The 24,201-nt window shown below is 45.6% G+C and overlaps 1 protein-coding gene across 3 annotated transcripts in view; it reads right to left on the bottom strand.

Moving 5' to 3' along the window:
• PISD (phosphatidylserine decarboxylase) overlaps nucleotides 1-24,034 on the bottom strand; it is a 35,109-nt gene extending 11,075 nt beyond the window's left edge. The window contains exons 1-3 of one of the 3 annotated variants that reach the window (XM_019539191.1): nucleotides 23,963-24,034; nucleotides 21,360-21,457; nucleotides 16,966-17,141 (exon numbers count right to left, since the gene is read on the bottom strand). In XM_019539191.1, the coding sequence (XP_019394736.1) occupies nucleotides 16,966-17,141; nucleotides 21,360-21,457; nucleotides 23,963-24,012 (324 nt within the window). In that variant the 5' untranslated portion in view covers nucleotides 24,013-24,034. Of the gene's footprint in view, nucleotides 1-1,038; nucleotides 1,205-3,776; nucleotides 4,012-9,869; nucleotides 9,961-16,965; nucleotides 17,142-21,359; nucleotides 21,458-23,962 lie in introns of those variants that run through there. The other 2 variants (XM_019539193.1, XM_019539192.1) reach the window with 2 other exon arrangements.
• Between the last annotated feature and the right edge of the window lie 167 nt (nucleotides 24,035-24,201).

Raw genomic sequence — 24,201 nt, 5'->3', positions numbered from 1 at the left:
GATCACCACCTGCACTAATGGCTGATGCCTAGAAATAAAAACCAGTGACTTTAAAATGAGACACTGCCAACTTAACCTTACTTCAGACTGAGACACCTTAAACCAACTATAGTTACAAGCAACACCTGAGATCACAGTAAGTGAAGGGTTAGACAGAAATATTTTCTAGCTTGTTTACTCTGTGCATTTGAAAGCCATTGCAGAAAGACAGTTTCCTGGTTATCCTGTGGAACCAACTCATGGGTTTCTCTGTCATGGGAGAGGGTTTTTTTGTTTTGATATTTTTTAATAATATGTAATTGTAAAACCACTGGCAAGCTGGCAGAACAACTTGGGGTCATGCACAATTCTTGAAGGTGCCCACTTCAATTTTTAAAACTGACTGGCTTTTCAGGTTCATGGTGTTTGATTAGCTGCTGTAAATGTTAAGAGTTGGCACAGCTGTTGAAGTTTGCCGTAAAAAGACTTCAGTGCTATTTGCACATTGCAATGATCTGTATACAGAGAAACATCCATGGGTAAAATCTTCCTACATTCTCCCACTCCAGCTAGGAGCATTTGCATTCACATGTTATCTGAACAGTTAAGACTTCAGGCACCCAAGAAGAAAATTAAGGAACAAGCAACCACAAACCCTTCTTATGCCCAAATTACAGCAGCTGAGAGGTCACATGAACATGTTTGCAAAAGGCTTGGCCTGCCTTGCCCCAGCTCTGATATTTGTGGGTCTAACTATCTGAATGAATACAACATTTTCCATCAATTTTCTCCCACTTGGGACCCCACTCAGTAAGTGTTCATATGCAAATTCTGTGCTACTGAAAATTCATCCTCTGTCTGTGAAACACTACCCCTGATGCATACACAAACAGATAAAGTAAAAGCTTGAGGGAGAGGGAAACATGAACCACAGCTTGCTGCTTTAATAGCACTGCCTATCATCCTGCTCATCCCTCTTCTGCCAATGCCCCTCCATTATAAGAGAACAGTCACCCACACAATTGTTACCAAGCACAGTAGAGACCTGATCACACTTACCCTGCTCATAGGCCTCCATCCCACTCTGGTCAAGGGTTTAAGAGCACCGAAAGGCAGAAGGTAATAGAGAATAGTCAGAGGCCAAGAACGGAGTTTCAGAGCAGGCTTAGACATACAGCTGAGCTGGCCCAACCTCCGCCTCAGGGCCAACTGGGGGAATTGCAACCTGTAAGATGACACACATGGGGGTCAGCCTGCTCAGCACCAGAACCACCAGCTCCTCATAGCCGGGGGTGGTTATCCCAGTCCGTTACATTTACATACTGCCTCTGCACATCCCTGCTCCTTTACTTGGCTTCAAACTTGTCCCTTTCCCAAATAAAGGGCCAGCTGACCCCTGAATGAAAGACACCCAAAACACAGGGTCACTATACGCTCCTGATGGTCTGAAGACCTGGAGAATTACAACACATTTTGTACTGACAAAGGTCCAAGAGAAGTGAAAACCAGGCCAGTTGGCAGTGTAACATCCATGGTAAGCTAGGAATCACCAGAGAGGGAAGAAACCATGCTCCTTCCCAGATTTCTGAAGATGAAGCAGCTCTACCTGACAGGAAACAGGCATGTAACCTCTCCAATGCTGGGAGAGGTAGAGAGGTCACAAGCAGAAAACCCAGGGCTCAGGAGCCTGGGAATAAAACCTATTTTGTGCAGAAGGGTTAGGCCCAAGTCAAGAAAAGAACACAAGTCGCAGTGCAAAAACCCCACAAGCCAGGGCAGTGATGTCCCAGATGTGGGGCTCCAGGGCTTCAGTTAGGCGTAGGATGATGGGAATCTGGCTCTAAGTTCCACCTACAGTGCTGTTCCCTCTTGCAACTGCTGGAGAAGATCCTGGGCTCACACTGCTTGTTGGGAAGGAGCCACAACTCCTGGGAGAAAGGGAAATTTAAACACCCATCTCTCCTCCTTTCTCTTTGCAGCAGCAGCAATGGAAGGAACTCATGCTTGCTACCATTCTTCTTTTCTGATAGTCCCTCCAAAAAGGGGGCAGCATCAGAAGCTACCAGCATGAGACAGCTCGCCAGCTGGAGAAACCCTGACTATATTGTGCCCAAGTCCTGTGCTGGACCACAGAAAGCAGGCGGGTCAATCTGTAATATGCCTGGAATCAGCCTGCTGGAAACTGACTTCAGAAAATATCTGGCCCTATGCAGGCTGGTTCTTAGCTCTGCAGAGCCAAACAAGTGGCATTTGTGAGTTCATGCACATTGTGCCCAAAGTGCCAAAAGCAAAAGGCACCTCTCAGGTCTTACATCATTCTAGGGCACCTCTGTCCTAGAAAGATGATACAAGGATGAAATGCATACACTGCTTGGGTAGTGTGGTAATTCAGGCTGCACAGCCCAATCAGCCTTTGGTTTCATAAACTGGGAGAGTTATTTTTTGGTCTTAGGCCAGACATCTACATTACAAACTCATTTTGTATAAACAGCCACCAGTAGCCTGTGTCTTATGGGCCAGAATGACTCAGCAGGAAGCTCCACATCCCATTAGAAGACCCTGCTTGGGTCTTTGGACAAATCATTTTCTTCCCCTCTTTTTCCCCAGGAGAGTCCCCTGGGGGGCAATGCCTGGCCATTTTGATGCCTGGCCATTCTTCTTTTCTATGCTTCTCAGGACATGTCAGCAGACTGAAGTCCTCTGGACAAGCACTCGGGTCTGCTGGGCAACTACTAGGGAGTGATTCTTCTCCCTGCACTGCTGGATGTGACATGCCTGCATGCAGGCTAGGATTACTTGGAAGAGGAAGGCTCCTGCTGGAAATTATATAACACTATATCTATCTGTCTGTCTGTCTGTTAAAGCAAAACCTGTGCAAGTGGTATGGCCACCACTGTGCAAGATTAAAGCAGAACCTGTGCAAGTGGTATGGCCACCACTGTGAGATGCCTGTTGTGCCTCTGGGTAGTGATTTCCTCAGTAACACTACTTCTTCCAAAACAAAGGAAGATTCTGGGCAGCAGAGTGAAAGAAAAACCCAAGGAGATGAAGTGTCTTCTCAGCAGAAACAGAGCAGGCCTCATCTACACGAGATGAGACCTGCGTAGAGCACAGGAATAGGAAGGGACAGTTAACCTGTGGGTCCTCCTCCCACCGATCCTTACCTCCCAAGGTCTGAGAGCCTTGCAAGGCAGCTGACCTTACCAAGAGCTCCGAGGACAAGGTACTACTCTCCCCTCCCATTGCCTTCTCCCCCCCTTCACTGCAGACAGCTATGGACCAATCCCTGCAGAGCTGCATCCTGGCATCTTGCTCGAAACCCCCTGGCTTCTCACTGTCTTGGCCTTATCTCAGAGAAGCCCCTCACTACATTTTCTGCTCTAATGATCAGAAGGTGACCGGAGGGAAAGAAACCCTCATCCGTTTCCCTTGCTGTGAAATAGCATTCCCTTCCCTGCCAACTCAGTTCATAAGGAGCTTTATAGTAATTAGGCCAAACAAAAGCTTTGCAGATGGCTGTCACTCCTTCTGTCCATCTCCCCTCCCTCCCTCATTTCTCCCTTCGGTTGCTGTTCCCGCAAAGCGGAAAACACCGAACAGTACCTGAAACGGGCTCTCCTATTTGATGGGACCCCAGCAGAGCTGGCCAGGCCTGGACTCTCCAGATGTGGGTGCTGCTCCACAGCACAGCTGCTGCTGCCACCGTTCCCTGAACGTAGCCTCCGGACATGAATTCTAACTTTGCGGAGGTTGTAGCAAGAGGGACGAGGGTTAGATAAAGCTTTATAGCATCTCACCATTTCCCTGCGTGCAGATCTGGTCCCTGCAGGGTGTTTGACTGACACATTGTCAGGATGAAGGTCAGTTGCAAGTCTCAGTCAGTCTCTCCTTTTCCTCTACTTCCCCTTCGCTTGCTCGCGGCAGCACAGGAGGGAAGACACGACGTCACAGCTCCCAATTCCCCCGCTGGTTTGTCTCCCGATTCCCCCTCTGTCTCTTTCCTACTTGCAATTCAGGCTACGAGGGTCCTGGCTATTGCAAACAAACAGGCATTGTGTCACACTTTATCATCCTCCTGTACAGGCAGCTGCGCATGAGACAAAAAACCTCTGCCTGCAAATGGTCCCCACTCCTCGCTAGCCAGGACTGCCATTGAAGCTCAGCTCCCAGATGAGCCCCCTGCAGTCCAAGGCTGCCAGGCACCAAAGCACTATTGTCAGCACTGCAGCCAGCTGGCCTTACACAGCTATCCTGAGAGCCAGTCTGAATGCGAGGCTGGGAGGAGGTGGGGGCGGAGAAGAGGAGGAGGGAGATAATTCATACCTTCAATTCTGCACTGCAGTAACTGCAGCTAAATCCGTTTTGGACTGCTGAGTGATCTGATGTATATGCAGCATTCATGCTGCCAAAAAGCTCCTAAGCAAGGAGCAGGAAAAGGGACGTCTCTTCCATCTCATACAGCCCAGCCAGAGACTGACCTGTTTCCTGGACTCCCTCGCCATCCCACGCAACCCACCGAGGGAGAGGGGGGAAAAATGGTTTTCTACTAGTACACTTCTACAATGGAACAAATCCAAGGCCAGCTTGAGAAGTAGGTGCTGCCAGTGTTCAACAGATGCTTTATGTGGCTTGCAGCATCACAACAATAGTGTTCACATCTTGAAGAGCTCAAAGGTCAAGTCAGCATGGAGCTGGAAGCTTGCCTACAGGACTGTGCCTATTTGACCCAACCCAGCCTTGGAAATGTTCAGCTTGAGAAGTTCTCTTCTCCCACCCTACAGATTGCACCTTCCTGCATCTCCTGCTGGATGGTCTGTATTGTTAATGGGAGGAAACCAATAATAAGAGCCCAGCCCAGGGATCAGTAATGAGTAACACCCAACTTCCATATCAGCCAGAGTACAGGACAGGGGCGGGCAAATATTTTGGGCAGAGGGCCACTTACTGAGTTTTGGCAAGCCATTGAGAGCCGCATAACAGGCAGCTCAGGGCAGATAAATATTAATTTTCTAAATTTTTTAGGGGTCCCACGGACCGGATAGAATGGCCTGGTGGGCCACATCTGGCCCCCCAGGCCGCATTTTGCCCACCCCTGGTATAGGTGTTCAATATTTAAGCAGAATAGTTAATCACTAATGATTTCTGTCCAAACCAAGGGAGAAACCAGTTCTCCCTTTCCAAAGCACACCTTACACACTAGTGGCACAAGTGATGTGGCTCCCTAGTGAGGGCTTTTTTCCACTAATCCAGGGTTGGAGAGGTTACACATTGTGTGGGTGGGCAAGGAAGAAAAGAGAAGTGGCAGGGCAGGCAGGAAGACGTTGAGTTGCATTCTCATGTGCTAACAGCATCGCAGTTCAGGCAGTCCCTTCAAGAACCCCTGTTAGAGGCACGTTTTGATGGCTGCCCCCCCTGCCGTTCCAGATATTTCTTTAGAAACACCTCTAGTGCCCTAAACATGAGAGAGGAGGAAGGAAATTCATCAAACCATAGCTTTTCAGGAAGATCTCCTTACGTTAATTACAAGAGCCACAGATGAGGCTGATGCAGCCACTGCGTATTAAAGGAAAGCTAGTAACATAAAATGCAGTCGCTTAAAAATGGTGAAACATGGTTCAGGTTCAGGCACAACATGTGCTTCAGTCCCCCAGCTACTTCTGTGGTTTTGTAGTCACACTTGTCTATTTTTAACATGCTTTTTTTTTTGTTGCAGCATCAAAGGCCTGTGTAAGAGGAGAATCTGACTCTACAAAGGAAGAGTAAAACAGCAGACAGGAAGTTTGATTAAAATAACCAGAAAACGTAAGTGAGATATTTACGCTTGATCTGCTACTGACAGGAACAGGAGGAGTTTCTAGTTACAAGAATACGTACAGATGTTGAGCCAGAAACATAATCGAAGTGGACAGAGTTCCTTTAGAAAACATTTTGTCAGGCCAAGGGGAAAGCCATTATCATCAAGATCCCAAGAAATGCAGGGCATGCAGGCAAGCTCCAGAAGCTGTGAAAAGGGACAGGAAGTGTTCACAGCACTGGTGCAGAGGCTGGAGAAGGGCAAGGCTGACCCTGAAATTTCTTTTCCTCCTGCTCACATTCCCAACATGAGGGCCTCCCACACATAAGGATGTGTGCATTGCTTTTTTCTTTGCTGTTGATTTAGCCTCACTCTTTAGGTCTAGGGGACCTCACGGACATGGAGGAAAAATACAGAACAAGTAACACACATTCCCAATTAATAGAACTATTCCCCCCAGAGCCAGGAGAGGAAATGCTCCTTTCAAATACAAGCTGTTCTAATGGAAGCTTCCCAACTGATGCTCCCCACCCCAAGCACGTGTACATCCTAGACTGCGGGACTGGGTTTTTATTTCCACAAGGTGCTAAAGAAGCACGAGGAGAATGAAACAACCAACTTGTACCCCAGGACTGAACAAGCACTGGAACACAGCACTGTTTTATGGTGGCACTACTGTAGGTGGGAAAGGAATTTGTGATGGTGACTACTACCCTCTAGGGCAAGAATCCATAGGCGTCTTTATACATGCTCCAGGGATTGGGGAGAGGGGGGCACTTTAAGTAGAGCACCCTTGAGAGCCGCTCTAATTAAAGTGCCCACAGCATTTTGTGTATTCAGCATCCCGTGCTTCAAAATGGCAGCAGGGCGCTATAACTAAAGCTTGTTCAACAAGTTTTAGTTAAAGTGCCCATTTTGAAGAATGGGAACACTGAATGCAGGAGATGTGGAGGCTGCTGGCGCATGCTAATTAGCATACTCCAGAAGATTAAATTAATCAAGTCTGCGCCAAGGCACTGTAATTACAGCGCGTCAGAGCAGCATCCCTGCACATTTACAGGCACCCCATGATACAAGAGAAACTCTCTGCTTGGTAAACTGCAGGGAGAGATGGATATCAATGCAGTATGCATCCCTTTCTCCATGAACCATGTAGGTGACAAGTCTTTTGTTTCTCAGAAATTCTGTTCTGGTCGACCCTTTATGCCCACCAAGAAACAGGTCCAAGGCCCATGACAAAAACCTGCTTAAAAACTAATGTACAAGCACACATGGCACATCAACATATCACTAGCTACTGTACTGGAGGACCTGAGGACAGTTTGGACCTTCTTGCCTATCCAGTGCTCTGGATAGGCAAGAAGGCTTCACCTCCAACCAACCCCACCTGCCCAACTTCCCCAGAATCCCTTGTAAGCAAATGAAAGAAACAGGGACTGCCTGAGGCACAAATCCCCAAAGGGGAATTATTATCTAATAATGAACAGCTAATCTGTCAGCTATGCAACTCCACTCTGCTCTGTCAGTTCACATAAGCATCAAATCCAGTGACCTCATTTAATTACTTGTCTTCTCATTACTGCTTCAAGCCCTTCCTCTCAAGACTCCAAAACACTAAACCAGGGGATTTGTAGGACTCTAAGACCACGATTAAGAAATGTCAATTTTCAAATCATGTGTGCACTGCTGGACTTGGGATCTGCTAGCCCGAGGGCCAGAAGCCCTCCCTTCCTACTCCCTGCATTTGGCACCAGTACTACCACTTAGAAATATCTGACATAACTTAAAGTAGATGTCTGCAAGCGGCTCTGCTGTTGAACTGATCCCACCCAAGAAGCACACCAGAAAATACCAAGCAGTAAATTGGGGGAGAGTGAAAGGGGGGACAGTTCTGGCAGGGAAATTGCCTGCCTGTGCCAGAAAGACGTACTCTTAGTGGCATGTGGCAGCTCATCATCAAAGCTTCATCCCTTTCCCTCGGGCACTGCCAGTTCTCTCTGTTTGAATGTATGCATATATTGAAAAAGAAATCCCTCTTCCCCTCCAGCTCTGCTGTGGGGTAGTCCGGCAGCAGAAACAATACCCTCCACAGCAGCCAATCAGGATCTCTGCTACTTTAAGAGCAAAACAAAAATCCTTTCAGGCACTGGGGGAACCTGGATGCAGATTGGCTTTTGTGGGAGTCACATGATTGTTAAGGGACTGCGTGTCCCTTCCCAGAAAGCCTGCAATCCCCTAACCTTTGTGGATTTGTCAGCGCCTGCTAGGAAACAAGTTACGTATCCCAGTTCGGGGAGGCTTTTTCCACCTATAGCTTCTAGAATTCTCCATCTGCTCCCTCTCCCCAAAAAGCCTTCCCACAATTCCCCCTCCCTCAAGAAGTTTTTGTAATTAATTTGTTTGTTTGTTTTTGGGGGGGGCGTTAAATGGAAACTGAAGTCACCATTTAGATTCAGTGAAAGAAATCAGCATTTTGGAAAGGCCAAGAAATATTTGTTTATCATCTCTAAAAACTGCAGTTTTTCTTAACTAATTATTGATCTCTCTACTCCTGTAAAGCCACAGGACAACTCTTAACATTTGTAGTATTTTAAACTCTCCACTTTTATAATCCATCTTCCATTTCAAACACTGAACAAGTATCTTTCACCCTAGAAATCTATAAACCCAGTCTCTGCTGGAGTAAGAGGCATCTAAAATAAAAGCACACTGAGGAACGGGTGGTTGATTTTTACTTTTCTTCTGGAAAGGAAAATTCTTAAGTACTTAAGAGTCCAGAGTTGGAAACTCAACAAAAAAGTAGCACAAGCTCACGTGTAACTCCTGAGCCTGACTACAGGTTTTGTGACTGCTAACACAGAAACTACGTACTCTGTTAATGCTGGTACAACTCAACCTTTACATTTTGCAGAGATTTCTAATGCTCTGACTTTTCAACTTTCTCATCTTTCCTGAAATGCCAAGAGAACAGTGACTAATAAGTGGTGCTCCTTGGAGTCCACCTTGGTCTCGCTGCATCCCAAAGTCTCCACATTCTTACCTGAGACTGGACACCAGTTCTGGCAGCTGCAGAGGCTAACTCCCAGGGAAGCCTGTTTTGGTTCCTTCACAGTTTTCCTGCCTTTATCTGCTAAAATGTGACAGTCACTTGGCTCTCCCCACCGTTTTTAGGAGTTTCCAAGACGGGTAAACAAAACAATGGATTTCCAACCCCCCATAAAATGTTCTGGAAAAATTTATACAGGCTGGTGCACAAAAAGGGGAAAAAAATTAATCTGTGCCTGACAGAAGTCATATGTACTGAAGTGTTCACCCCACCCTATAACCCTAGGACACCACCCTAAACCAGTCATTTGTGACCCCCAACAGTCTTCATAGCTCTGTTTTCTACCAGTGACTTTTGATGTACCCGTTACATTTAAGTAAGTCTGCAGGCTGTGAGGTTGCTCTGTTGGAAGAGTAAAAGAAAAGACTTAAGCAAGGTTTCTTCAGCTGGACAACTTCTGTGGAGAACATGATCCTATGGGACCATCACCAGATCTTAGCCACACACTAGGCTGCCAATGCCCATCTGCCAGGACACCCAAATGATGCCAAACCCCACCCAAAAGAAGTCCCAACTCCAATCACAATTCACTGGCATAGTGCTAGGTCCTTGAAAAAATACCAAGAGCCAGCACAGTAGGACAACACTGAATCCTACTGACCCAGCACCCTGGAGGGATTCACAAAGAAAGCTAAGCCTTCACATATGGAGAGGCATGCAAATCAGGAGGATGACTAACAGCAATCTTTGTTCTTTGTCTGCTATGTGTGCATCCGCCCCTGTACAGAGTCAAAGTGCTAACTCCATTGCAAGCTCATTTTTTGAAAACCACCCACAGATAACACAGAAGCTAGTTCTCTAAACTCGTTTCCACCTTGAAATCCTCCTCCCCTCTCAAACAGTCCATAACACAATCCCCTCTCATAATATCATGTTTCTAACAGTTTAAAACCTGGGCAAAGTTACAGAGGGTAGCCACACCTCAGCACAAAAACTACACTTGGCTACACTACAGTAACAATTTGTTTCCCACTCAGGGGAAGGTTTCACCTGTAGCTGCTGCTGTTTGCTGATGGCCAAATAATCTTCTAGAAGCCTGGGAGGATGAGTCCCAGGAGAGCAGCCTCTGAGATCTTCAGGCAGTTGGCACCGTCTGATTGCCAGGGCTGACCGGCTCCTTGCAATAAGATAGAAGCACAGACCACTGGGACCTCCTGTTCAGCTCATATTTCAGCCATTCAGGCTCCCAAGTGAGAACTCTTAAGGAAGCCCCAATAATCATCAAAAGCAGCTGCCTTTTCACAAAGCCCCAACTCTCCTGTGCCTCTTTAAGAGGCGGAGACAAGACAGGAAAAACTGAAAGAAGAGAGAGAACGAGAGAGAAGACTCCATGGCAACATCATTTCTCACTTCCCCTAAATTACTTGGAAGCACTTCCCAGCACTTAACAAAACAGCAGACTCATACTAAAGTAGCCAGGCCTCTCTCACAAATCATCCGTCAGATTAGAACATGTGAGAACATACATTTTAGGCTGAACACTTGATGCAGTTTCTAACAGTGAGAACAGTTTCCCAAATCGGGAACAGTTTCCCAAAGAGACGCATTTAAAAACTACACTGAACAAAGCACCACCAGGAATCATTACAGAACAATCTTGCAGACCAGAGCTTACATTTCATACCTCGAGGATGGAAGAACATGTACATAGGATGATCTAGGTCAAATTTTCTGCTGTGGATTACTGACAAGTAACGGAAACCTGGACGTAAACGTTCCCAGCCTCTGAGTACATACAGTATTAGTATGAACCCTTCAGAACATTCAGATACTTTGCTCCACAATCCCAGTGACACACATTTAAATAGAAAGACTCTTATGCCATGGAAGGGACTTAATTACATACAAACTTTCTCTCTGAATTGTTTGAACATTACACTGAAACTTACAATATTCTTGGATTGGCTGAAATATGGGGACAAATTTGCTGGAAAAACACTTTTCCTCCTTCTGCTTTTGCTGTTGAAATCTCCCGATCTGCCCCACAGTACACATCTACTGCTCTGCTAGGTGCCAGGGATTGCTTCTGTATAACAACAGCTCCCCACACAAGATTCTGGCATCACAAGAAAGGAGTAAGTCCAAGACACAAACAGGCCAACTGGACTGAGAATTAGAGCAGACTGAGTACTAAATCTCCAATGGAGGATTTTCTGTTGACCCTTTCCCAGGCTGCCTTAAGAGTCAGGATCACCCACTATGCAATACGCTGCTACCAAAACCTGTGTCCCCACTAGATGATGTGTTCCTTTACCAGACTGGTGCTGGGAAGCCCTGTGTCGCTTGCTGGCACAGAGCAGGGCTGTCCCAACTGGTGGCCTGGGGGCTGCAAGGGGTTGATCTACAGCCCCCAGACTCCTTCCAGCTGCTATTTCCCTTATTACGCCAGCTGCTGCAATCAGGGTCTCCAGACTCCTCCTCCATTTTCTGGCTTTCACTTTCTGCCCCCACCCCGTGGGGTGAGGTTCAGTATAGCTTGCACTGCTGGGGAGCCTCCGGTGTGGCCAGCAGCAAAGAAAGAAGGGGTGCCCACTCATGGTGCAGCAGTCTGATGGGGGAAAAACCTTGGGGAATGGGGGAGCTTGCAGGTGGGCATGCAAAGGGGGTCCATAGCCCCTGCTGGTGCAGCCCCAAGCTCCTAAATCGGACAGCCCCAACACAGCATTCCAGAATGATCTTTCTGCTTCTAACCATCATTGCTCATTGACCTGAAGAAACTCTGGGTACCCTGCACTTCCGAAGCCAAGCAGCTGAGGTGCCTGCATTTGGTGAGCTAGAACATCAAGCTATTGTCCATACACAGTTCTAGGGGTCACTACAGACCAGCACCACCACTGAAAGGTTCAGTCTTACTGTTACACACAAATGCAACATTGCATATCACATCTGAAGTAAAAAAACCCCAAGATACACAGGCAGTATTGGCAGCAAAGAATTCCTCCCTCTCTAGTTAAACTCTGGTCACTGTGTCACGCTGTTTATCCAAACTCACTCTTTGGCCAAGGTTTTATCTGTGTAAATTATGCTATCGGTATATCAACACTGCCACAGTATCCAGCAGAGAATGCAACTGCCTCCAGTTAGCATGCACCATGGATGCTGTGCAGAAACGCATCAAAAAACATTCCCTGATAGACTGGTGCTCATTGCCTCAAATCCCTCCTTCCACCCATATGATAAATATCTTACCTGTTCAGTTCACAGCTGTCTGCTTTGCCTCATCTAATTAAATGGAAGCTAATCCCACCAGTGCTCACAACAAGACATACACTAATGTGTTGATCAGATCAAGCTATTAGCCACATAATGTCTCTAGGAAAATTAAAGGAAAACAAGTCCACGCTGAAGAGCCAGTGGTTCCTGGTCCTTTTGATAAATAGGGGAAATTCATGAGAACATAAGGGAAGGCAGACACAAACCAATAAAGATTCTTTCTTACAAAGTGTTTGCATACAAATACAAATAGGAATATTTTTTGGATTTGTCAAAATAATATAAACACATTCCTGCAGGGACATCCTCACAACCAGCATTATTCAGGGTAGGAGAGGCAGAAAGTAAAAATGACTAACTACGTGTGCAGCATCAATCATGACATGCAACTGAGATCTGTATAACTTGAACTTTAAAACTTTACCTGTAGAGTACATCTCTTCCCCACAGGACTGATCTAGTGTTTTGGTGAGGGAATCATTAGAAGAAATTAATCAAACCCTTTGAAAATTATATTAAACATTCAAGCCCTTGTTTAGTGTATTGTAGGAAATCTTAATCATGCATCTTTCATGGCAGCTTTGAAGACGTACCTAAGGGAGGCATATTAAATAGAGGAAACTTCTACAGATTCTGATTACATATGTATGTGTTGCTTCAGATAAATCAATTCAGTACCTGGATACACTGATACAACTTAAAAGAATTCACAAAGAACTAATTGCTGATATGCAATTGCTGGTTACTTTTTTAGATTATTTCTAATTGTGAATGATTAATAGAAACTTTGCTAAATAGAATTAAAAATAAGCTCTCAAAGGAGGTACACTCTTAAAGACTAGCACAAAAAATAAGCATCTTTCTGCTCATCACACAGAACACTTCATTTCAATGGAAATACAACAACCACATAGAGAAATCAAAGTTCACATTTTAGCAAATGGTGGCACTTTCAGGACTGTATTTCTGACCCAGGTCAATTGATTCATACTATCCAGAGCAAAACAATACTAAGACACCAAGTGTACTCCTTAGTACATACAGAAACAACCTATTGAAAAACAGTGCAAATAATGTTGAAGTAATTATTCTATACTAAATTGGGGGATTTTGGAAAGGTTTAAACAACTGTCAGTCCTGGCTGTTGTTTTAATTTTGGGCTATTGTATTTAAGATAAAGATCATCTTGTTTTTGTGCCAATATTATGTTTGTACTTTAAAGGAAGACAACTAAACATAGTCATGATAAAAAGGATTTTTACTCTTGACAGCATTCCTGTTTGGAGCTGCTTTCGTTAGTTTTTACAGCATAATATGGCCAGCACCTACTTTTACACACTGGGAAGGACTTGGACATTATAGTGATGGAGGCCATATGCATGCAGAAATATTAGCTTTTATTCTTTAACTCATTGGCAGGTGGTCCAGAACTGCTGCTTCTCTGTCAGAATGGTGTATAAAAGTCACCTCAGATGCTCCAGACACCACAATAAAGTAATCTGCAGTGGGGAGAGGACTCGTTGCTTGTATATTACTTCTGCCACTGCCTTTTCTGCAGAAGCAGAAGAATCTACCTTCCATGTGGAACTAGCAGGTCAAGCACACTCTGACCTAGGTTATCTCATCTGTACACATAGAATTCAGGAAATGTGGAATCAGGAAGTCAGTCACAGGTTCAGGCTAATACTATTCAAAAGCGTGTGCAGCTGCTGCTGCTTTCTACATAGCCACACTACAGCCTTTCAGACCCATCTACCCCACATGACTGCACTCTCTTTCTGCCAATCCACAATCGTAAACATGGAGATATTCCCCTTCTCTGCTATCCCAAGTTTGCTTCCCGTGATTTCAAAAATGCACAGAAGGAATAATGCAGACAAGTCAGCCAAAACAGGCACATTTCCAGGGAAAGAAACAGTACAGGTATATTTTTGGTTGAACGCACCTTTGTAACACCCGTGGGGAAGCTTGAAAGTAGTTTCCCTTCCTCTCCCACCCCCCATATTTCTTCCCTCCTAACTGGCAGGGTTTCTTCCAAAGGACACATTCAGGGGAGCCTAAACCAGCACAGTATATACAAGAAGGGGGGCAGAGGAACCTGCCAGCATGGCACATTGGTATTTGCCTGTCCCACTTGGAGGCTTATCTGTTTGAAATTCTTCATGCAATTCCCCACTGAACAAATAAATCCTTAAGTGCTTGGTTCCACTAAGGCTAAACCTGTACTAGCAGCTCAGAACCGAGCAGCAAACCAGTGAAAACAAGCCTGTGTATTAGTCCAAAAGAAGAAAACTAGTGTGTGAAGAAAACCAAAGGAAACAGCCCTGTTTCACATTTCCACTGTGTTTCTCAACAGTAAAAAGAAGTTGCTTTCTTATCATTATGACGGTGGAAAATGCCTTGACAGTGTCTTTTTAAACAGTGTATACTCAGCAGAACTGTACATGTCCCCGTTGCATCAAGCCATAAAGTCTTTCCTGATCCAGTTCAAAATGAACTGCATTAAGTTGGGAAAGGAAGGCAGTGTGAACACATAAATTCCTCAGCAACTTTTACAACTCAAGCTGTTCACATCTGGACTCTGCCATCAAATCTGATTTAGGTCACAAGTGAAAATGAGTTTAGAGATTCCAGTCTAGACCCTAGTAAACATATGGCCAAAGCTCCCCCCAAACAGCCAGTGCTCAGGAAGGGTAAAGGAATATTCTCTGCACTGGCCTACCCTATCAGCCCCCGACTTTCAGAAATGTCATACTTATTCACTCACAGAAAGGGGCTGGGGGAAAAGTAACATGCAGTCACCTCACTGTGTGTTTAGTAGCAAAACAAACCAAAATAATTCATGTCTTTTTCAGTGTATAAGATGCACCCTCCCAAAAAAGGACAGCATTGATAAAAAATTCCACGTCCGGTGTGATTGTGGGATGAGGGGGATCTCTCACATATGCCTTCAAGGCAACTGATGGAGAGGACAGCAGGGAGGTGAAGAGCATGAGGACAGAGTTAGTGAGAAAGTCCCCCTCACAGAGTTGACCCTCCTCAGACCACAAGGCAGGGAGAAGTAGGGTTTCTCACGGCTGGACCACTATGGATGGCAAGGCCCTGGAGGCTGGCCCAGGACACACATGGGGACAGATGGAGGAATGGAAAGTGGGCAACTACAACTTTCTTCCCCACATTTTTCCCCAGCAGCCCCTCAAGGCAACACAGTAGGCCCCAGGCCCCATCAGGGCTATGTGTAGAAATGACTACTGTCACATATGCCTCTACTTGCTGGGTTCTCACCTGGACCTGCCAATTCTCACTGGCATCTCCAGACTTTATAGGACCCCTGGGGATTGACCACCAGGACAAGATTATGGTGCTGTCTTCAATCTACCATATTCAAATTCAATAATTTTTCATCCCACAACTTTCACATATAAAAACTCTTCACTTTTAGACCTCCTTTTTGGCAGGGAAAATGCATTTTACCAACAGGAAAATACAGTATTTTAAACTGTCTATCATGGAACTGTAGAAGATATGACAGCTATAAAGGGTTGTGTAATTTCTCTCAATGTATGGCTCCGATTAAGTCACTTTGATTACTATGGCATGACTATGAAGCTAGTTTGCATTCTTCTTCACAGAGTGACAACACTGAAGACCTAGAATTGCTGGCACCTGGAAGAAAGGAACGAGCTTCACTTGAGGCTGTAGATAATCTAGACTCATTAGGGATTCAGGCATTGCCCTACAGGAAACAGTTCTCAGCATGTGCCCACACGCACTTGGGTAAGAATTGCATCTATGTGAATTCTGCATTGCAAACATGTCTGCGTGGGACTGGCTATCCTAGAATCTCAAACCTTCCCACATATATTCACTCAGTCTGAACTCCCCTGTGAGGAAAATGATAATTAGGCACATTTTACAGGGGGAAAAATAAAGGCAGAGAAAAATTAAGTGACGTGGTCAGTCATATTATGAGTCAACAGCAAAAGGGAGACTTAGACCTAGCAACTCCTGACTCCACCTCCTCCACCTAGGGGCTGAAGCAAGCTTCTACACATGCTCTAGCCAGAGCTGTTACTGGCCTAGAGCAGCAGTCAGCAATGTTTTCCGGCAGCAGCCCAAAATTAACCAGCTTGGGTCTGAGGTAAGCCAGCACTAGGATCTAGCTGCTGCTTCTGCTTCTCCCCAGTGCTCAGACGCAGCCTGCTGCCAAACACCACCACTGAAGCCCCCCAGCTCTGTGGGTTGCCAGCCCTTGCACTAGAGTAACACTCTCAGTGCTAACTCTTTTTAAGTGCTCATATCTGTTATGCAGAATGGTGTTACTATCACTTACAGACCACCTGCTTTAATTATAAATAGTCTAAAGTCTGTTTTGAGTATCTAGACTTCATGCCAATATAAGATTGTCAGTATATTTTTAAGTAAATTAAAAATTTGAAGAGATGCTACCAATTCGGTTGGAATTAAAGTTTACTGGAAGGCTGAGATATGAACAGATTTCTTTTACTAAGCACAAGGACTGAAGTTTCTCCAAAATCTCTGCCAACCGGTGCATTATGCTTTGCCTGCCAGTCCGCTCTTCATTGTAGCTGTAAGATACAGGCTGAAGTAGACAAACTGTCCAAGCTGCTTCTGTTACAGGGAGCAGTAGGACAGTTGGAGCTGTACTAAGAGGCAAGAGACATCTGCAGTTCCTAACATGCCATTACATTGGCTGCAAAAGCAGAAGTAGAAGATAAGAAAAGCAGCTTTATGCCATCTATCTGCCAGAAAAGCCACTGACAGTAGAGCAACAGATTTTTCCCTTTGTTGAATGGAAAGCGGAAAGGAGCAAAACATAGTGTACAGTACAAACTCGCTGAAAGTATCCTACCTCCCATTCTCTTGCGAGTTTGGCTGGCACCTCTAAACCCATTTTCTCCAGCTGCTCCACCTTATAATTCTCATATTTTCTGTATCCGGCATATCCCCCACCTGTAGCCACCAGGAAATGGAAGGGGCGCAGACGGAAAATATGCCCAACTGCAGCAGTATGAAGTTTTCTCTTGTCTAGAATAAAGAGAGAAAGATCTTTAGGAAATAGAACAGATACAGAGTAAAGACAACGCTAAAAGTTTCGAGGGGACTGGGGAAGTCAGATTAGACACAAAGAATGTTTTGAGGTGTCAAGTTACTAAGTATGCCTAAAAGCCACGTCACCATCAGCACACAGAAAGCATACAAACCTCTGATGTATGTGCATCAGGTGAACATGTGGCTAGTTTGTACCACCAACAGGCGCTACCCAAAAGGATGGCTGAAGTTATGAGGCATCACACAAACCCATATTAGAAGCAGAATCTCCTGAAGTTATAAGGATTTTGTTTACACCTAGATTGTTTGTTTGATGCCCTTGCTGAGGTCATCTGACCCCAGCTGACTTTCCTGCCCTTTGGGCAGGGGGCTGAACTCGATGATTTGCAAGGTCCCTTCCAGCCCTAACATCTATGAAATCTATGAAGAAAATGATGCACTACTGATGCATAGGAAAGGTGCTGATAATTTTTCCTGAACAAGTCCAGAATTTTACTTTAAACAGTAGTATCACAGAATATGAAAGTTAGCCAACAGCTGATCCAGGTAAGATCCTGACTAACAACACTACTAATAAGTCAGAATTTCCCCCTGAATTTTAAGAACACATTGGAGTGGTAAACACCATCTGATCTAGTTTAGAAAAAGCAATAGGGTTAGCTGGAAATTGCACCTGAACTCTTGACAGAAATGTCAGGGCGAAGGATTTGTCTGCACTACAAGGAGAAATACTCAACCTACAACTGTATTTGAACACAGTTATTCCTAGCGTGCTTTCACAGGGCATTAAGTGATGATATACAACTGAGCTATACCCCTCTCCTCAGAAAGGGTCTGGTCTCAAACACTGTTTTGTTAGCCCAGTTTTAACCAGCTGAAAGTTTGATCAGCTACAGTTGTTGGCACATTGGGTTTGTTTTTCAACTATGTTTTTATTTTAGATCTCATTACTTTTTCTAGCATCCTGCCCATATTTCTCCCACCAGTTCTCTTGCTCTCCTTTGAAATCTGCATGACCTCCAAAACTCTGGCCCCACCCACACACATGCAGCTTGGCTTTTTTACTTGATTGATATCCAGTGTCTGTCTTCTCTTTTATGTTCATTTCTGAACTCCCTCTCTAATTTACCTACTTCTGCTCCTCAAATGACTTTCTTCCACCTTCTGTGTTTGGGCACCCTATTTTTGGGTGGGGAGGGGTTGGGGAGTGGGGGCAGGAGGATTCCATCTACCTGCTTTTCTACACTGCTTTGCCATCCTTAAGTGGTCTGTCTCTATTCTTCCTTACCAGCTGTGCTCAACATCTGATATATGTTTGGGTAATAGGATGGGAGATTAACAGAGCCTGCCTTGAAGAAATCAGCACTATTGACCTCAGAGATCAAAAACTCCAAAATAGCACCTCAACATGTGGGTCCCAACACCCATAGCTTTCATTATAGCCAGATGGTAACGGGATTCTGAGCAGGAGTGAGAAGACTTTGTTTTTATACAGGAAAAGCAGCTTGTTTGTTGTAACATGACTCACAGGACAAACTGTATATTGTTGCTTTCTCCACTTTATTCATCAAAAATAAAGTCTGATATCCTTGTATTAAATATATCACTTCACAGCTTAAAACTCAACATTATCCTTCCTGTTTCATGGTGATAATTCATACCATTTTAGTATCCAAGTCATTATTCAAGATTAAGCTGTTACACAGACTTCTCTAACTGTACCCATACAAATCTTTTCACATCACTGTCAAAATTTGTAGCTACAGCTACAGGACAGACTTGTTAGCCTTGGTTCTTGGGCCACAAAGATTCACAAGAGTAATTTAACTTCAGAAAACTGTTGCAGGTATAACCAATGATTAAACTGATATACAAAAGGTCAGCTTACTCATTAATAACCTTGCCTCTTGCCAATCTTCTTATAAAAGGGTGACCACAGAATTTTTTCTGGTTCTAAGGTAAACATTGAAAGGATGGCAGTTCCGAGTCTTGGAATTCAGACATTCTTAATACTGGTCCTTGAAAAATTACTTATAATTCACTTAACACCAGTGTTTGTCATTTAGAAGACAGTGTGATCTAGGGCACTGGCTTGGAAGCCAGGAAGTTCCTGAATAATAAGAACACTTCAGCCACTAACTTGATGTTGAATTAGCAAATCAATTCCCTTGTGTTTTAAGACAATCCACTTACAAATAAAGGTAAGAACATCTGAAACATAGGATTTCTGTGGCTTTGTGGTTACAGAACTCTATTCAACTACACAGAATTTTAGCTGAATTTAAAGGCAGTCCCTCAAGGGCAGAAGGGGAGCTTAGGTGAACCCAGCCTCCATTTAAAAGTCGCAGGGTTGGACAGGCTGGTAGAAGGACTATACAGTAGAAAGTCTGATCTATCCAGCCCATTAAAGCCAATCATATTCCATCAGGAATCAGTTTGGCAGTCTGGCATAGGTAGTCTGGACAGTTTGATTCCCACATCTTTTCAGAAACTGACTCAACCTTGGGGAAATCCATCTGGCAGGTCAAGCCAGGCGTGAGCTAGGATTTGGGTATTTCCATAAGCTAAGGATGCAACCATTAGATGAACTCTTCTCTGTGGGATCTCTTTCCTCAACCACGTCTTGGTAGCATAGTCTCTATCTATGGAATGATATCATCTGGCTAATCACCTTAGGGGATACTCTCATTTTTTTCCCCTTTGGTGGGCTGGAAGAATATTGCTGGTCTAGTGTCAGGTGAATAATGTCACAATTATAGTCTACCTCAAAATTGAACTGTTTTACAAAAATGCCCATGTGGAAAACTTGCTTCACCAACATACTTAGGTGTGGATGAGACTCAATAAGACAAGACCCTATGCCAGAGATGGGTGCAAAGGATCTGGAGTTGCCTGTAATAATGCATCAGTAGACTCACTTACTGCAGTGTATGCATAGACTGAGATCATTCCATACCATGAATATCAATACATGCACCCAAAAGTTCCAGTGGGGGAGAGGAGGGAAGGGAAGGTGTGACTTCTGAAACAGGTTGCAGCAAATACTCAAGCGCCATTCACTTCCATGTCCTAGCTCATCCCCTGCTGGACCTGCCAGACACTTTTCTCCAGGGTTGAGTCAGTCTCTCTGATGTACAGTAGAAATCAAAGTAACCATGGTGAGTTAAAGAGAGGTAGTATCTCCCTCAAATGACACACAGCTGTCTCTGTAACTTCAGCTGACAGTTGTCTTGGTGGTGGCTGATGTTGTGCGGGGTCCGTGTAAGCTGTAGTTATGTGACCTCAGCTAACGCTTCCAGCCAGCGGCAGGCAAGGGGCCTACTCAGTTGCACATCATGAGTGAAACAAGGGATATCCTTCCCTTGTTCTTTTTCTCAGTATCTAAATAAAGGGAAAGAGTTTTCAAACTGTAAAGCCAATAGATGTACGGGACTTGGTCCTAAAGTCTGAGACAAGTATAATCCTTACAGAGATGAGACTGACAATAAATGGCTATCTGGTGCAGTGGTGGTTCATAGGCTAGTTGCACCAAGAGACTGCAGAGATCTGAGAAAGAAGTTAGGAAATCAGCCACTGTGCCCACGTCTACCAGATGAGCCATTTGTAGTGGAGTGTGCAAGGGAGTGTTTTTTTTAATGAAGTTAAACTTTCTGGTAACAGAGCACTGTATGAGGTATACTAATGGCAGCAATATGATGGCATCAAGCCAGCTCTGAATATATGCATAGACAAGTTTAAGCATCTAGTCAGGCTCAAAGGAAAAGCTTGCAATGGAGAAAGGGAAATTGAGTCACCCTAGTCAAGTTGGGCACCTACACATGTGCAGGTATCTTGCTGGGATCCTATGACACCAGCTGACCTCCTGCCCCTCAGGCAAGGGGCTGGATTCAATGATCTTCCAAGGTCCCTTCCAGCCCTAATGTCTATGAAATCTATGAAATCTTACTCCTAAGTGATAGGTAGTTCTCTGCATTTGATTCAAAGGAAAATTGAGGCACATACAAAGGATGAATTGACATTTGCAAGATTTCCAGACACACTTTCTCCAGTTCCTTTATGTCATACGAATGTCCTACTCCCCAACAATTCTCACCCATGTATGACCACCTATTAGTTCAGCTCTGAAGTACTGAATTTGGAGATAAGCTGGAGTCCTGAAACTGAAACACAGGTGGGGAAGAGATCCTCACTTACCATTGAAAAGGGTTCTGAAAGTAGGCTGTTTCCAGAAGACTGGAGTGTTTCTCAAGAGAAGATTCTCATGCCTGGGAAAACTCCAATCTATTGGCATACTGTAAATGAAACACAAGAAATAGGTGTCTAAACATGGACAAACTCCATCAGTAATTTTAGATCACTAAACTAACATGTTTTGGCAACTTCAGATTGCAAAAATGGCACATCAATAAATAATTTCCTCAGATTAATCAAGGAAGTCCTACTGAACCTATCCTTTCCTAGATAATCTTTACATTCTTCTCCACCCCTGGGAGATTCAGTACCAAGATCTCCCACAAGACTGGGTGTATTAATAATCATTCTATCTGGATTTTTCCTACCTTTTCAAAACACTGAGTCATATCCCATTTAGGCTAACTCTAACAAGGATTCTCCTCTGAAGGGAACTACTGGATGTGTGTGTGAATTTATTCAGATCTCTAGTGTAGGGGTGGCCAACCTGGGGCAGCTTCCATGTGTAGCACATGGCAGATCAGGGAAGGGACAACATGGTAGCAGATAGGGCAAGAAGCAGAAAGGTGAGCAGCAGATTGGGCAGGGGAAGGGGCTTAGAATAGTGTTTGAGAAGGGTGCAGGCCTACTTTGTGGTATATGCTTATTGATACAATTTCTTAACGGCTTTTATCATTTCTGTATTTTGTGCTCCTCTATTTTCAGCATGTTTGTGACTGTAGATACAACTCACTTTGAAAGCACTGCCAGTAGGAAATGGCCACTCTGGGGAAATCTACTCCCGTTCTGCCTGAACAATATAGGCTGTTATAGTTGGATGGCTTTTCTACTTGCGACAGCATTTTCTGTTTTACACACTACCTAGGTCCAGACTTTTCATAATCAAGTTGTGGTATGATTGTTCAAGGCATTCACGTATAAACAACTGCAGTGGCAAGTGTGGGAAACAGTGATGCCAGACTGGCAAACACAGTAATTGTAAACACAGTAAAACTGTACATGTATTGGCATTAGCAGATTCAACAGAAAGTAACTTAAGAGTCATACATGTGGATTCAACACATTCACATCTCACAGGTTGCACCTTTCTATAAAGTGAGCATAGTGAGGTGAGACACGGTGTCCTGCTTACCCTGGAGCCCATTTCTCCCCTGACAGGATACAAAACAACTGCCTCTGATGTCAGCAAGAGTTACTTGTATCCTGCCAGAGGAACCTGGCATGGTGGAGACAGAGCTTCCTACAAACAGAAAGGAGATGTAGCATGAAGTCCAAAAGTAGCTTCTACAAACCCACTCACTTTGCCACATGCATCTACTCAGACCTGAAGGAAAGGCTTACAATGGAGAAAGGAGAGTTCAGTCACTCTGGTCAAGTCACACAGCTTCTTGCAAGTCAGGTGGTAGATTCTGCAATGTAGTAGTTTGCGTCTCCCTCTCCCCTCAAATAATTCCTCTCAAACAGGCTGTGAAACACATATCAGATGGGAGCTTCTTTCAGTGACCTAACATAAGGCAGAATCAACCTCAAAAGCTCCCTAAACCAGGATGGGTCAAGTGAGACATCTCCTTCCTTATTTACAATCTCTCCAACTGTCAAGAGCTGTGATTCTGTATCTCTTCCTTTACCACCTTGCACTTTCTTGAACCGCGACACCAAAGGGCTTTACCACTCTGGAAACACACAAAGCAAACCTCATAATGAGGCAACTCAGGGAGGAGCTTCCAACATGACTTTAACATCTAAAAATTTATACTTTTTGCATCTGAAAAGGAGACAACCAAGTGAGAAAACCAAGAGAAATAAAACATGGCTGTTCCAAACCTATAAATCTACCAGCGACTTAAAAGAGGCTGCTTGGATGTCTTTACACTTCAGAGACAGCTGATCTCCACTCACAGTGCATGTCTTTTCTCTACCCAGGGGACAAAACCACACAGCTGGGAACGGGGCCCTGTGAGCTCTCTGCATGTGGAGGCCGTCGGCCTGCCAGGGAGCTCAGGAAGTGCTTGCAAGACATGTCCTCCCCGAGGGGCCTGAAGAGACGCCCGCGCTGCTGGACAGCTCTACACCCCAAGCGCTCTCACTGCATCCTTCTGCCTTTCACCCCAGAACCACGAGCCCATCGCATTTCGATGCTCATGGCTGGTGCTGACGCATTAGGTCTCTGAGGTGCTACCTTGCCAACTGGTACCTGCCCCGGCCCTCAGTGCCATCCTCTGGGAAGCACCTCCCGAGCGGGGTCCCCGGCAGGCCGAGCCCCCCAGGCGCGCGGGCCCGAGGCGCCGCATTCCCGGCGGGCCCGAGCGAGCAGGGGGTTCCGAGGGCCCCCGGGGCGGCAGTGCCAGGCGGCCGGCGCGGCCCGGGGCACGACGGCAGCCCGCCGCAGGGGACAGGTCCCCGGGGACCCGCTGCTCGGGGTGGGCCAAGGGCGCAGGGCCGTTCTCGGTAGGCTGACCCCGGGAAGGACGAGGCGGCAGGGAGCGAGGCGCCCTGCCTCGACCCAGCTGGCATCAGCGCCTGGCAACGAGGGAGGGCGACGACCGGACCGCCCCACGCCTCCCGGAGCCCGGCAGGGGGCTCAACCTAGCCCCGCGTCCCAGTACCTGGTCCACCGCAGCGCTGCCCCGCACACCCTCCTCATGGGCGCCGCCATCTTGCCGCCTCTGCCCCGGCAGTGCGGGGGGGGGCGGAGACAAAGTGGGACTGGGGCCGCTGCTGCGGCGGGATAATGGGTACCGTGCGGTGGTGTCACGTCGCCCACGCTGGGGGCCCCCCGCGCACTAGTCTGATGCATGGAGCTGGTCCGTGAGGTGCATCTTTGCCTGCGGGCTGATATGCCCGC

Source organism: Crocodylus porosus, unplaced genomic scaffold (assembly GCF_001723895.1).
Source record: "Crocodylus porosus isolate Cpor-Errol unplaced genomic scaffold, CroPor_comp1, whole genome shotgun sequence".
In the NCBI taxonomy this organism is placed as follows: domain Eukaryota; kingdom Metazoa; phylum Chordata; order Crocodylia; family Crocodylidae; genus Crocodylus; species Crocodylus porosus.
The sequence above is the reverse complement of the archived record's forward strand: the minus strand, read 5'-3'. Positions and strand labels throughout refer to the sequence as shown.